The 15,868-nt window shown below is 35.5% G+C and overlaps 2 protein-coding genes across 2 annotated transcripts; both read left to right on the forward strand.

Moving 5' to 3' along the window:
* Positions 1-2,230: 2,230 nt before the first annotated feature.
* On the forward strand, positions 2,231-5,485 carry uraha (urate (5-hydroxyiso-) hydrolase a). Its single transcript, XM_053500739.1, has 5 exons — positions 2,231-2,490; positions 2,673-2,759; positions 4,108-4,250; positions 4,322-4,457; positions 5,097-5,485. Exons 2-5 carry the CDS (start codon positions 2,709-2,711, stop codon positions 5,184-5,186), a joined length of 420 nt encoding a protein of 139 aa, XP_053356714.1. The 5' UTR covers positions 2,231-2,490; positions 2,673-2,708; the 3' UTR covers positions 5,187-5,485.
* Positions 5,486-7,388: 1,903 nt separating this feature from the next.
* On the forward strand, positions 7,389-14,439 carry pdcd5 (programmed cell death 5). The gene is made up of 6 exons (XM_053501163.1): positions 7,389-7,573; positions 11,838-11,878; positions 12,290-12,351; positions 12,867-12,958; positions 13,932-14,003; positions 14,085-14,439. Exons 1-6 carry the CDS (start codon positions 7,508-7,510, stop codon positions 14,130-14,132), a joined length of 381 nt encoding a protein of 126 aa, XP_053357138.1. The 5' UTR covers positions 7,389-7,507; the 3' UTR covers positions 14,133-14,439.
* Positions 14,440-15,868: the final 1,429 nt, after the last annotated feature.

The following is a 15,868-nucleotide window of genomic DNA, read 5'->3' on the forward strand; positions in this document are numbered from 1 at the left end:
CATGCAGTAAGGGAATTTATTCTACAGTGTGATTGAACTGAGTGCTCAAGCACTGTTTGTTATCTTCAGCACAAAACCCTGAAGAACAAAAAGATTTATGGTTATAGTCTACAGCCATAAAGATATATGTTTGCATTTGGCAAAGCAGCAGTTGTCACTTCAAACTAGCACCAGTCCATCAAAAGTGGCATTTACACTACAGTTCAGTTCACTTAAACTGATTTACTAAAAAACATTTGCTATATTTATATTTTAGTATCTGGAGCCGTTTTGTCTCTTTTCATTTTACTTTTAAATTTTAAACATGTTAGCAATGTAAGCCAACTAATATAACCACATTACATTAAAGACTACCCAGTCATAACGGTGATGAGTAATAGATCAGTTATTCAAATATATATATATAAAACAGTATATGCCCAAAGGTATGTGAACATCTGAATATTTTGTTGGTCTTTCGGCGGCTCCCGGCAAGGGGTCGCCACAGCAGAATACCCAGTCTGCACTACAACTTGGCACAGGTTTTTACACCGGATGCACTTCCTGACGCAACCCTCCCATTTTATCCGGGCTTGGGACTGGCACTGCATCCAGTGGCTAAGGTTTGGGCACTGGCTGGGAATCGAACCTGGGCCTTCCGCACGGCAGGCGAAACACCTACCACTAAGCCACCAGTGCCCTGAACATCTGAATATAGTACTTATATATTTTTGTTAAACATCCAATTTCATTTATTTTCACTAGATTTTAGGGTGTGGATTTGAGGATTGAAGTTCATTCAATGACAAAAGGTCGAACACTAGTGGCAGGAGAGAAGGCTTGGTGCACAGTCAGTGTTCCAATTCATTCCAAAGGTATTGTAATAGTGCAGGACCTTCAGTAGTTCCACTCCAAATTGAACACACCATGTCTTCATGGAGCATGTACAGTCATGACCTTGACCTGACCTCTAATCAGTTACTAAAGGAGTTCCTGGTAGGCTGGCATGTCAGATGTTAAGCAGTGAAGTATGATATACTTTTTTGCATTAGGGAAACACTGTGATAAGTTGCATTAGTGTAGGAGGGATTATGTAGAGAAATAAAGTTTTTATTCTTTTTTAAGTTTTTCTGCACAATCAAAAGATACAGGTGCGGGATATCAATAATAAAAATCAGATTGTGTACTAAATGGCATATAGTATAAAAAGTTTGGGGTCACTTGCAATTTTCTTTGTTTTTGTTTAGTGATTTATTTTCTACATTCTACAACAATACTGCGGATTTCAAAACTATAAAATAAGACATATGGAATTAGATTATGTAACAACAACAAAAACAACAGTTAGTTGTTATTTTAAGACACAGAGGTCAGCCTTTCTGTATTAGTTCTTCTTGCAGGAACAGTATTGTCAAGTGCATTTGCAAAAACCGTCAAGCACCATAATGAAACTGGCTCTCATGAAGACCATCCCAGGAGGGCGAGACCAAAACCTACCTCTGCCGCAGACGAGAAGTTCATTTAGAATTATCAGCCTATTCACAGTTAACTGTTCAAAGGAGATTAATGCATTTTTTTGGACGCCTTTAGCATTCCTTTACAATGTAGAAAGAAATAAAAATCAGGAACGATCATGGAGTTGGAAAGTTCAAACTTTTGAACGGTGGTGTATATATATATATATATATATATATATATATATATATATATATATATATATATATATACACCCTCCGGGTACTCTGGTTTCCTCCCACAATCTAAAGACATGCAGATTAGGTTAACTGGCTTTACCAAGTTGCCCACAGTGTGTGTGCCCTGCCATTCCTTGGCAACCTGTCTAGTGTGAACTCCTCATGCAAGTCTTGATCCAAAATATTAAATAAGGGTAAAAAAATAATAATAATAAAATGAACTTTGTAGTTTTAAAGAAAAAAATATATTAGATGAGTATCTGTATCAGCTTGAATAGTATTTGAATTTTTTTTTTTTATGTATTATGCAGTCTTCACTCTAGATTTGTGTTGGTCATTTTCTTTTTAATATCAATAGATTCTGCTTTTCTACTGCAAACCAATTTTTTTTATTCAATATTAGATTTAATATATAAGACTTTAAAAAAAGCCTCTAGCTAATATTAAAAAACCCTAACTGTGTTTTTTTTACGTTTGTAGATATATCAGATAATAATAATAGCCGCCCAGGTGCGGTCTCCCAGTCACGTGACTGATGACGCTTCACTTCCTGGTTTTAACACTTTCATAACAACCCATGTTAAAAGAGTTTTGCAGATACTTTAGCTTTGACTTGGGTATTTGGTTAACACGTTAAAAAGCTAAAGTACGGACTCTATCTAAACTTTAATAAAAAATAATAACACATGCTTTATATTTAATTTATATATGTTTGTACACTTTGCACTGACGGGTGAATGATATACAGGTCATTGACCTGCGCTCGCGCTGCATGACACACACACACACACACACACACAGAGCCTGCCTGCACACTGTAAGTACAAACTACTGACAAATTAATAATGCATTTACATGATGAGAATTGTCATAAATAATAACATTTCCGTAACCTGCAAACTGTGATTCCCAGGAATCAGCTGTAATTATCAGATTAATATCTGTACAATTAACTAATATCAACTAATATTAGGGTTACTCTGTATGCTTATCCTGTAGGTTTTTAAAGGCTAATAGAAAAGGCAAGAAATACGCATGAGTGCCAGATTGCAGCGTATTAAACATCATATTTTATCACCACATCAGGTAATTAGACTCCATTCTGCATGATAACCACAGCTCATTATTAGTCCTTAGTTTATGAGAAATGTTCGTCACTTATGCTTGTTTGAGGTGAGTGAAGGATTTACATGTCATCCGACACATATACAAGTGTGCAGAAATAAGAACTGCACAATTATTTTTATATTAAAACTTCAAGCAATAAGAACTGCTTTTTATGAAGGTTTACAGATGGTTCCTTATTATAACAAGTAATATCAGCAAGTAGTGCACTTTAAGAGCGTTTGCCCATCTCTAATATATATAACGATAAATTAGTATATTATCAAAATATTTCTATAGTTCAATTCCAAAAATGAAATTTTCATTACATACAGACACCACTGTGTCACACATTCATTTTGGTGATTATGGCTTACATTACCCAAAATTCAGTGTCTCAGAAAATGTTAATATTATTTAAGACCAATAAAAAAGCAAGTTTTCTGGCCATTCAAGCACAGGGATACCATGGTCCTTAAACCAGGTATTAGTACTTTTGGCAGTGCGGGCAGGTGCCAAGTCTTGCTGGAAAAGCGGAGCAGAGGGAGGCATGAAGTGTTCCGAAACCTTTTGGTGGACGGCTGTGCTGACCTTGGACTTGATAAAACACAGTGGACTAACACCAGCAGATGACATGGCTCCCCAAACCACCACTGACTGTGCAAACTTTATACTCAAGCAACTTGGATTCTGTGACTCTCCTCTCTTCCTCCAGAGTCTGGAACCTTAATTTTCAAATGAAATGCAAAATTTACTTTTATCTGAAAAGAGGACTTTGGCCCAATAAACAACAGTCCAGTGCTTTTTGCCCAGGTAAGATGGCCTCTGATGTTGTGTCTGGGTCAAGAGTGGATTGACATGAGGAATGCGACAGTTATAGCCCATGTCCTGGATATGTCTGTGTGTGGTGGCTCTTAAAGCACTGACTCCAGTTGCCACTCCTTACTAGTCCACTTCTTGTGAATCTCCTCTGAGTTTTGAGATAATTAGCTGATTAGACTCATGAGAATATATCAGAAATACTCTTGAAATATATCAGTGTGTGTGTGTAATAAATCTATGTATATTATGAGTTTCACTTTTTGAATTGAATTACTGAAATAAATAACTTTTAAATAAAATTCGAATTTATTAAGCTAAAAGTATGAAAAGTATTAGCTATCATTTTCATAATGATGCGGGACCATTTATACCAATATAATAAAATTTTAAAAAACATATTTTCTGCTTTTTTAGCTAAATATCAGCTGGAACCTATGTGTTTGTACAAAGATTAATAACAATAGAGACAAAGTAAACAACTCCAAAACCAACTCTATCTATGTTGTAGTGTTCAGAAATGAGCTCTCTACCCCCAAGTCCGCTTACCACTCATGTCCTGAACACTGGCCGAGGTGTCCCAGCTGCAGGCATGAGCATCTCTCTGTGTATCCTGGATCCTGCCACGTCAGGTTGGAACCATCTAACAACAGGGTAAAATATCTTTGTTAACTATTTTATCTTGTATGTGTTGAGCGGTCATTTCACATCTCTGTTTTCTTTAGAACTACCAACAGTGACGGACGCTGTCCAGGGCTGATCACTAGAGAAGCCTTCGGTCCTGGTACGTATAAAATGCGTTTTGAGACTGGAAAGTATTGGGAGAGACTGGGGGAGACCTGCTTCTACCCGTATGTTGAGGTAAGCAGATAAAAAGTCATACTAAATACTAATTAAATCTTTTCAACAGTAATTTATTTAAATGCACTTATGGTGGCAGTGTTGCTGAATTTTTAAGAAGTAGTTTGTTAAAATTTCATCAGGCACCCTGAGTTGGTTTTGAACATTTTATTCTATAATAAAATATACAAGGCGATCCTTTTTTGCCTTTTTTGTCATGTAATGACATTTTTATGTGTGACCCCATCAAGAAATTTGATCATTAGTATAGGAGCAATGTAGGTTTATTTGTATATTACTATTAAAACTACATTAACTACATATATTGTAAATGATGCACTAAATAGTACCCTGTAATATACATTAAAATCCACGGGTAAATCTGATCTTGTGCACTAAGAAGTACGCTTCAAAATCTGTAACATTTCGTAATTACTGTAAATAAGGCATGTGATGCAGCATTGTTTTAAAATGTAGAAAGAAAAAAAAACTGAAAAGATCATGGAATTAGAAGGTGTGTAATAATACATCATACTGTATACACACAGACCCTAATCCTAAAATGAAAGATTGTGGAAAACAATGTCCTCCGAAAGTATCATTGTATACAGTACATATATTTTACACTGACTGGATCTTTCGTGTACTTGTTGCCTACAGATTGTTTTTACCATCACTGATGCTTCTCAGAAGTTCCACATCCCACTGCTCCTGAGTCGCTTTTCATACAGCACGTACCGGGGAAGCTAAAAAGTGCAGGGACCAAACTGATTTAAACCAAGTCACACTGATTTGCTTGATCTTAATGTTTGGATGAGGGTGCTGTTACTGTATAAGTTTATCCACATGTAAAAAGTAACATTATTGATGTTAGATGTATTTTACAGGTCACTTAAAGGCATGATCGCTTAGCATAAAACTATGGGTCAGCAGCTGTCTCAACTATGTCTTGCTGTCTCATTTTACAGTATGTCCTGATGTTAGTTTTAGGATGATGATGTGACAGAATAAAAATGTTCCATAACCAAATAAATTGTATATTAAAAACATTGAGTGCAACAGCATATTATTATCTCCATCCCTCCACATAATTTAAGAATTAGAACAAACAGATTTGTGTGATGTTATTTAACAAATAAAGACTAATTGATATAGTAATATTGATAAGCTATGATAAATCACAACTTCATATGCATGTGTTAGTACATTTTTAAAGAACCTGTACATTTTAAAAGTCAACAATAAAACTAGACTTTACAAATGATACCAAATAAACAGATTTAGAGGTGGAGTTGGATGTTACCTTTTTTCATTACCTCTACTGTCACAACTGCAGGTGGAATTATGACAGAAACTAAGACATATATATACAGTGGTATAAAAATAAACTTTCTGACTCTTTGGGAATCAAAGCATTTGAAATTTCAGTGTTGGTATGCAGTATTACAAAGAGGGGACAGTAGCTGCACTTTCAGCAAGAAAACACAGCTGCTAACATTATGTCCTTATAAACAACACTTTATTTCTTTATTAACTGCTTCTAAGCTGTTCAAATTAGCTTCAAACCATCTGTGTTGTGATTTTTTATTACTGCTAGTTAAAGTGAACGCGACCTTCTACCAACATGCTGCAGTGAACTGATATCCAGTGCTGTGAGGTTTTGTCAGGCAGAGGTTTCTTGCAAAATCTCCCAAGTGAAATGTGTCGCAGAATGAGGAGTAATGGTTCATGATATTCTGTTTTATTCCAACAACACAGACAGCAGCTTAAACAAGCTGTATGTGACTGTTCATATACAGTCTTGTTTATATTCTAAACACAGTGAAGAGGTCCATTTGATTTATTGTCCTGGTACGTTTAATTAAAATGAAGCAAGTTATGAGAATTTTGAAAGTTTTATAAATTTTCACATAATCCTGTTAAACGTTGCACCTTAACCATAGAAACAAATATTTTGCTATTTACAGTGTCAAGTGTTTTTTTTTTCTACTCCATATAGCTGTTAAAAAAATTAGGTGCATAAAGCTGAAGTGAACAATATGAAGTGACGAAGGTTGTGGTAGTAGCACCAACAATTTTAGTTGACTATAGTAAACTATAAGTGATAAGAACAGGAACTATTCTGTGTCTTTTACACAATATTACATTTTAACTGTTAAAATGTTTAGAAGCACCTCCAGCGTCGATGCTTTGATTCCTGCTTCTGGTCTATTTGCATTTAGTTTGCATGTTCTTCCCATGCTTGATGTGCTTCCTCTGAGTACTCTGGTTTTCTCCAGAGCAGCTTGTGCTTACTGGCATTTCCAAATTGCCAAGAGTGTGTGATTGTGTGCGCTGTGATGGACTGGTACCCTGTCCAGGGCCCTAAGATCAATGGGATAGGCTCCAGGCCTCCCATGACCCTATACAGGACCCTGTAAAAGCAGTATAGAGAATGAATAGTTATGAATGTTCAAATGTCCCCCATTTCATTCAATAATAAATTAAACATTTTAATTGCCATAGGATAAATAACACACAACTGTTTATGTTGTAAAGCATATAAATTTATTACTTTCTTGAGTTATTAAGGCAACAATTGTGATATGAATTTTTTTATAAGAAATAATGTAAATGCAGGTAATTCACCCTAACCTATTCCTAACTTTATATTATTTATTCTACTACAACTTTATTTTATAATGTTGAATTTCAAGTGTAGAAGAATAAATATCTTCTTTCTTGCGGTATAAAAAACGATCCTGATACAACCGATATTCAATTCTAGGGATTTAAAAAAGAAATATTAAATAAAGCTTGTAGTAGCTCGTTTTCTCCACTGAAATTGACAAATTGTCAACACAAATTTTAGCACCAAGAATTACCTGATCGTAAATGATTCAATTTAACATTATAGTTAACTAATGAGATGAAATATACCATAATCGTTGTTATCGTGCATCTCTGGGATGACTGACTGTTTGATTGCTCTGGGTGCGATTACTTCAGCCTGGCTAGCTTCTACACATAGCGTCTGTTGTTAGTCTAGCCTTTATAAGTCTTATATTTTGAACTTAAATAGTTGTGACACAATGGCTGATGAAGAATTGGAGGCTATTAGGCGGCAGCGAATGGCAGAACTGCAGGCAAAACATGGGGTAAGTGGCAAACTGGTTAGAAACATTAACTAGCAAGCAAGTTAGCATGCTAGCATTTCCGACCATATATGGGAATACACGTTTTAGGACGACCCTTGCGCATTATTAAATAAATAAATAAATATAAAAAAATAATAATAAATAATGCATTGTCTATCATTTATTCGTATATATTACCTCTTGGTTCTAGGTTAAGTCGATAAATTTTAGCTGTGTCATTCCTGCACTGCTAGTTAGCAAACTTTTGCTAGCTCACACTGGGGCAGAAAAAGGGGCGTTACAACAAGCTAGCTAATAAATCAGGCGTTCTTAGTGTAATTATCAGCCAGTTTATAATTTTAAATCATTTTAGAGCAAATAGGTGGAATTAATGTAAACAACAACTAATATTAGATTGAAAAAATCTACAAGGCTATTTTGTGTAGTAGAAAAGACAGCGTGAACACGTTTCAAGTGTGAATAAAGGCAGATTTTAACGTTTTCCAGAATTTTCCTAAATAACGGAAGTTCTACACAGTTTGTCATTTAATCAACGCTGTTCATCCAGGACGAAAAAGATTTCGCCAAATTCTCGATTCTCTAATTGGTTCAGTATGTGTTTCCTACCTATGCATTTCCTGTAACATCAATTGTGACATACAGTATATAGATATCAACTAGAACTATGAATGCATTTAAAGAACGAAATCCCTCCTCTCTATTTTAATTATATAAATATGCTTCTCTTCTTTTTGATATTTTCCTATTTCTATTTGTATTTTATTTTCCTTTCTGTTGTAATGATATGTGAATAATATGTTTATTAAATGTTAAGCTGCAATATATGATTTAACAAAAAAAGATAGATGGATAGATAGAGTACTTTATAATAATATACTTTATAAAATATGCGTTATTATATATAATAAGAAATACAGCAACATACAAGCAACGAGGTGTAGAAGAATATTAAGGCTAGGTCAAATAAAAATAAAAAACTCAGACTCATGATACACTCTTTCCAATAGTGCTGTCAGGTGGGAATCTTGTGTATTAAGATGCATTAACTAGGTAAGGTACATGATGATTGTTTGAGGGTGAGTCAAACATCATCCACTCTCTAGCTGTAGAATTTATTTTCATTAAACTTTGGAAAAGACAAATGCATCATTTTGCAACTTAATCTCCCATTTTTTTTAATACACTTTGTACTTATACAAGCTTTCATATTTTACCTAATTTCTTTCATCTCATTAATCCTGACATACTGTATATTCAATGGAGATTCCAAAATGTTCCACACTCCATTTTTTTAAAAAAGATCTGTTGGCCGAACTCTTATTACCGCTTTTCGTTTTATGTTACTGTCTTCCCAGTCACTGCTGTACAGGTGTGCACATGTTACATCACTTAATTTGTAACTGCACTGTGAGTAAAAATGCACAAAAGAGCAGCAGGGTGCAGTGATTTTTGTCGTCTGAGGGTGCACGTGGTGCCGAAACAACTCACGGAAGAGCGAAAACAGAAGTGTGTGGATATCTGCAAACAACATTTGGACCAATACCATGAAAAGTCAAAGTTTCCTAAAGAGAATCATTGTATTACATTACATTTAGGCATTTTGCAGAATAAGTTCTGGTATTTTTCGTATTAATCACTACAAGCCTGAGACTAAACGGCAGAGTATGAAACGGAAACATGAACAATTTTCTGGGATTCTCAAGGTAAGTGTTTCAGTATTTATCAGGAAAAACGTTCAACAATTAACAGTGTTCATTACAGTGCGACTCTTACCGAAGAGCTGAAGCCTGATGCACGTACACACACTTCTGCCCACATCGTCTTTGACACACAAAAATTTTGTTTTGATGTGTTAAAGCATCCTCCATATAATCCTGACCTTGTTCCGTCGGGCTTTTACCTGTTAGGTCCCCTGAATACAAGGACGAAGATTTATTTCTGATGAAGTGAAGACAGTGGTGCATTTGTGACTCGCAGCTCATCCTAAAACATTTTTTATTACGGGAATGCAGAAGCTTGTTGACATAAATGATGTATTTGTCTTTTCTAAATGTAAATTGAAATTAACTCTGTAGCCAGAGTGTGCTTAACGGATCTTCCTCCATCCGTCATTAGCAGTCATGGCTGATAAGTTTGACAGTTTAAGTGTTTGACAAAACATGCATAACTCTGCACACACTACCATGCCAATGTTAATCTACCACCAGGTAATACCCCATCAGCTCCTGTATGCCCCTTGCACCTCATTTTCATTTGTTTACAATATTTCTACTGGTAAATTTTCAATGCTTGGAAACCACAAATATCCCATCACAAAAAGTGCACTAAATGAGTGTCAGCTTTCCTTCTCAGGGTGTAGCGTGGGACCCAATGGAGCCGGTAAGCCTAATGAATGTAATGCCGGTAATGAAGAGGCTTTTGGCTTTTTGAAAGTTGCTTTCATTTTTCTGATGCGTATTAAACCTTTTTATGCAGACTAATAAACAGCTAATGAAATGGGCTAATATTTACCAAATATTTTGCTGGTTTCTTGCTTTGGCAACCCTATGAACACAAAACTGATTTAAAAAATATATATTATTTAAGGATATAGTTATCGTCCCAGGAAGGAGTATCTTTTGCTTAATTTACTGATTGGCACTTGTGTCATGGCCTGTATTTTTCATGTAGTTATTATAGCTAAAACAGTATGCATGTTCTGAAAAAAACTCGTTGAATCTGAAATTTTGAAAAAGGAGCTAAACTATCAGTCCACTAGAGGGCAATATAGAACAATAAACATGGTCCTATATGGTAAGAACTACTACTGTTAAAAAAAAAAAAAAGGGGGACTTTATTGTGATTACAGATTTAGGACCTACACAACAGTGGGGGAGCTTATACATATGCAACGATTGTTTGTATTCATTTAAAATTGCCCCAGCTCCAATATTACAGGCCATTTTGGGTCGATTCGTGACCTTATCGTAATCTTGTTCTGCTTTTTTTTTTTACACAAAGATTTAGGTCAAATTTTAAAATATTTTTTTATCACAAATTAAAGCTGACTTCTTTACAGATTATTGCCTTGCAAAATATATTTTTGTAGTCGTTGCTGTTTAGCTTATTTGACATCAGACTAACTGTGAAATGGCACGTGGTCTTGACCACCCTGATGTAAATAGCTTGCTAATTATCTGATGTGCTTGGATTTTTTTTTTTTTCCCAACTCACATATTGGGTTAACAGTCGTTTAAGCCACCAGAACCACATACATATAAACTTACACAGACATCTCAAACCCATGCCTGTTTTACACTTCCTTCACTTTTGCAGAACAGTGCACTTACGGTGCGATAGGTAACATTGTAATTATTGCAAATAACATGGAAGCATTTGTAAGACATGATTAACTATACGTCTTGAAGTAAAGAAAAGATTGGGAAAACAGAGGTTGATCATGATCATAGTTGTCACTGCCTTGGAAGGAAAAGTCCACGCTCTTTATTTAATATTAACATCTGATCACCACTAATTAATTTTCATCAACTTTGAATTTACCCACAATGCCATTCCACTACCTACTGGTGTTGGTGCAGTGTGTGGGATTTATATTGCATTTGAGCAAAGTGTCATTTAAAAATCATTGCAATCTTGGAGTGTGTGTGACTTGCTGTAGCATGTTGATTTGATGCTATCCGACAAACTGAGAGGTTGAAAAGTGTCAGGAGTTAATAAGTACGAATTGTGAGATGGGCAGATTTTCCAGATCGAAATTTGGAATCTACAAATTAATTTAGTGGAGCATTAGCACTTGCTTTATCTCTGCTTAAGGACAGCTGCAGAGGAGCTTTAGTCCTTTATTTTGTCCAACTGTTCAGAACTGTCCAAATTTTCTTATAAAAAAGAATAATTAAGGCAAGCTTTAAATAAACTTTGATTTTGTTCTTATGTATTGCATGTTCTTGATGCTTCGCAAGGTTTAAATGCTGATCCAATTGAGCGCTGGCTAACAGCAGTTTCATAGCACTAGAAACTTCTTCAGGTTTATCCATTATCCTTCAAGAACCTTGCCTAAAGCATTCTTAGCATGTTAACCTTTTTTTTTCCATACATGAGCTCACTTTATTAAACACTGCAAATGAAATACATCATTAATGTGTTCTAGGCGTAGCAGTGTGGAAAAAGAAAAAAAAGAAACATGCCTTGGTTTTATCCAAATTCATCTGAAATGACTAAACAAAGGTTTTTTTTTTTTAATATATATATATTTTGTTTTTTTTAGGACTCCTCCAGTGAGCAAGGGCAACAGGAAGCCAAGCAGAGGTATGTCAATACGCCAGGTTTACTTAAGCTAGGGGAAAAAAGTGCATTTTATACAAATTGAATATTTAGAATTATTTTAATACGAATTAGTTTTCATGCATCTAAGAAATAAAAATGGACTATTATTGTTGCACAACATGCTGGAACATTGAGACATTGACATCTGATGATTATATAAATCATTTGTAAATGGAAAACTAAATAAGTCAGTGTTACAGCTGATTGCTGTTTAAAAACAAATGTATAGTGAAAAAAAAAACATAAAATCTACCAAAAATGTTTTCATACAATAGGAATATTCTGAGTGATTTCCTGGACGTTTTAAAACTTACAGTGTATAAAAAAAAAAACGTATTAAAGGTCATGACCTTTTCCTCCCTTTTACATTAAACTCTCACTTCCTTTTGACAGAGATACAGAAATGAGGAACACGATACTGGCTCAGGTGTTGGATCAGTCGGCTCGCGCCAGATGTGAGATGAATTTATATTTATGATGGGAAATTCAAGTCAAACCGGGACTTTGTGCAGAATAGCAGAACACAGTTATAAGAGTAAAAACTCCCGTTATTTCCCTAAATAATCCCCTAATACACTAATGCACTTAGCCCAGGACGTGGCACAAAAGTTTCTGTAATGTGCAAGTGGTGTTCCTGAATAATTATGTGTACATTTCCCACAGACAGGCTTGTCTCTTCCTCAAGATGGTGACAAGTTAGTCGTTTTCAAGTATCTCTTGCTGAGTGTTCCCCGGAACTACTGCAGCTCAGCCACCTTCTCCAGAATTGTCATCTAATTAAGTTCAAATGTTTTACTCAGAATAAGAATCTCATTACTGTACTGTGCCTAAAAGATTTAATAGTTTAATTCACAAGAAATTTCATTACATGTCCTGGTTTGATTTGAATGCCCCTAGTGTATCTGTGTGCTATGTGTGCTTAAGGAGGTGCCGCTGTTCTCTCGAACCTCACTCTTCTATTTGGTTTTAGTGAGTAACCTGGCACTGGTGAAGCCTGACAAAGCAAAAGCTGTGGAGAATTATCTGATCCAGATGGCTCGATTCGGCCAGCTCGGTGGAAAGGTAAGCGTGAGTGAGAAGAAGACGAGATCTAAAGAGTTTTAAACAGAAATCACTAAGAAGGATGGAATATTGAAGGGCAAATAAAAATGGAATGGGGGCGTAGCGATTAATTTATTTATTACAAAAAAAATTAAAAAATAAATACAATGACAGAACAGAAATTAAAGAAATTTATAGAAAAGAGATTATAAAAAATAAAGAAAGAAAGTGCATGAGAGAAATAATGCTATGGAACAAGCCTAACTGAAAAACAAAGTAAACGAACAAAAATAATAGAAACTGAAAGTAAAGTAAAAAATAGGGAACAGTCAAATGAAGAATAGTATGGTGTGACCAGAACAAATAAAAAGAAGAGATATGCTGGGGGAAAAAAAAAATTAAATAGCAACCATGAAAGAAAAGAAATGAGATTGTAAAAGTGGATCAAAAACGAAAGACAGAAAAACAAATGCAAGATGTAGTGAGAAAGTAAAAGGCTAGAAATAATGCAGGAGAACAAATAGGAAGGTGAGGAAAGAAAGATTTTCTGAGCAGTAGTTGCTTTGTGGGTTTCCCCCGGAGACTCCGGTTTCCTCCTACAGTCGAAAGAAATATTGTGTATGAGAGTGTGTAATTCTGCACTGTGAAGGCTTGGCACCTATCCTGGGTTTACCCCAGCTTGCCTTGTGATAGGTTCTAGGTCCCCCCTAACATCAGCACAAGGGAAATGTAGATCAGTGTTTTCCAGTCGTGGTCCTGGAGGACCCCCCTGCCCTGCAGACTCTTCCCTGAAGCTGGGTTTAGAGCACATGATATGGCACCCCTGGAGCAGACAGGGTTAAGTTCCTTGCTCAAGGTCTGAGCTGCCAGTGCTCCTGAGGAATAAGGATTAAACTGTGTTATATACTGTAAATGTCTGAAAAATTATTGTCTATGTAATGAACAGATTTTGGTCGTTACAAGCGAACGTGTGTAATCATTATCTACTTTTTAGATCTCGGAGTCTGGTTTAATAGAGATCCTTGAAAAAGTCAGCCAACAAACAGAGAAGAAAACAACTGTCAAGGTAACACGCATTTCAACGCGCATTCTTCTTTTTTTTTTATTTAGCATAAGCTTTCTGTAACTATTTCTCTTCTTCTTCCAGTTTAACAGACGACGAGTGATGGACTCGGATGAAGACGATGATTATTGATTAGTATCTGTTCCAATCGGTGTGCTGGTGAGACACGACTGCACTACTCTGCATCTCTGGAGTACACTCTGGGAACAACTCCTGTTTATTTATTCATACAGGAACTTTCCATCCATGTTGTTGCACACATTTTGAATACTAGAATCTTGTGCCCCAAAACAACAATTTACAGTATAATTTCTAAAGACTGACTTGTGAATACGGTTTAATTTTTGCCTCAAAACAAAACAGGCCTTCTTGCCATCTCTTCATATGTTGATGCATTGTGCAGCTGTTTACAAAATAAAAAAAAGAAACTTGTATACAAGTGTTACCTTATGTTTTTAATATTATTTTTTGCATTGTGCATGTGATGTGTCAAGTTCAAGTACATCTTGTACACAACTAGACAAGGAAAGAGAGTATGGAAAAAAGGGTAATTATGCAATCCAAAAAAAAAAAAAACACGAGCTGTCATTCTTTTTTATCCATTGCCTGGGGATTTTATATGAGTAAATCAACCCATTATACCTTGTAGCAAGTAGCTTATTAGAGGTCACATTTTTTTCTTCGTGTTCTCAGATTTAAATGCAATTAATGCATGGGTGTAAATGAGCCGTGACTGAAGGGTAGACATATATGGATGGAAAAAATTAAACTAATATTTGCAAATATAAGTGAATAAGGATAAATAACAGTGGATAGACTAGCGCAAATTGAGAAGTGCCACTGAACATACTCTTCTGCTTGGCAAAACCCCATACAGTGGGTGACTGGTGTTGGACATGACGGACAGCATTTTGTTTAAGGTCCTTCTTTCCTAGTCCTATGATGGATGTCGTATTCTATGTTACCAGATCCACCACAACCCTGACTGAAAAAGTGTCTTATTATATATATTTTTTTGTTTGTTTGTTTGTTTGTTTTATTAAGTTTTTTTGAGTTTCAGTAAAAAAAAAGTTAACAATAATTACATTTGTTAAAACTGGTAGAAAATCCTAAATACTGTGAAGCTCACTGTGTATCAAAAAAAAAAGAGTGCTTTGATATGATTAAATTTTTTAAAGTACCCCAAAATTATTATGCACATTTTAATTTAAAAAATGGCCTTGGATTATCGCCATACCTTCTTATACTTATTGGTAAAGTTTTATGAATTTGAGAGGTCATCAGTGGGGTTGAGTTCAGTCAGAGCTCTATCCAGGACACTCACCACAACACATCTTAACACACTGTGTCTTCATAGAGCTTGCTTTGTGCCCAGAAGACTTGTCATGTTGATATAGGTTTACAGAGAAGGAATGTTGTAATGCTGCCGCATACAAAGACACTTCTGTCTTTGTACTGTACAGTTTGGGGAAGAATCACATATGGCTGTAACGGCTATGCATAAACAACCTTTGGACATTTAGAAAGGCTACCTAGAAGCTGAGCATTTGAAAACTAGCTCATGTTTGTGACTAAGTGGGATTTTAGTATCAGAGTGTCTATTAAGGAGTAATTTTAAAATAAGTAGCTAATTTCTGGAATTATTGATTGGTTTCCTGCCATGCAGTAGGCCCAGGTTCATTTCCCACCCAATGTCCAAACCCCAGTGATTGAATACAGTGCAGGTCCAAAGGCCGAATAAAAAGAGAGAGTTGCATCAGGCGGGGATTCGGCATAAAACGTGTGCAAAGTCGTCTACGGATCAGAATAGTCTGCTATGACCCTTCGACGAAAGCAGCTGAAAGACACACACACACACACACACTCAA

Source organism: Clarias gariepinus, chromosome 7 (assembly GCF_024256425.1).
Source record: "Clarias gariepinus isolate MV-2021 ecotype Netherlands chromosome 7, CGAR_prim_01v2, whole genome shotgun sequence".
Classification (NCBI taxonomy): Eukaryota; Metazoa; Chordata; class Actinopteri; order Siluriformes; family Clariidae; genus Clarias; species Clarias gariepinus.

What these genes read in the sequence shown, in the direction of transcription:
- uraha (XM_053500739.1), top strand. Translation starts at nt 2,709, where the DNA reads ATGAGTGCCAGATTGCAGCGTATTAAACATCATATTTTATCACCACAT. An exon ending in ATATTTTATCACCACATCAG is followed by an intron (nt 2,760 to 4,107) that starts GTAATTAGACTC and finishes TCTATGTTGTAG; the next exon opens with TGTTCAGAAATGAGCTCTCT. An exon ending in GCTTCTACCCGTATGTTGAG is followed by an intron (nt 4,458 to 5,096) that starts GTAAGCAGATAA and finishes TGTTGCCTACAG; the next exon opens with ATTGTTTTTACCATCACTGA.
- pdcd5 (XM_053501163.1), top strand. Translation starts at nt 7,508, where the DNA reads ATGGCTGATGAAGAATTGGAGGCTATTAGGCGGCAGCGAATGGCAGAA. An exon ending in CAACAGGAAGCCAAGCAGAG is followed by an intron (nt 11,879 to 12,289) that starts GTATGTCAATAC and finishes TCCTTTTGACAG; the next exon opens with AGATACAGAAATGAGGAACA. An exon ending in TCGGCCAGCTCGGTGGAAAG is followed by an intron (nt 12,959 to 13,931) that starts GTAAGCGTGAGT and finishes TCTACTTTTTAG; the next exon opens with ATCTCGGAGTCTGGTTTAAT.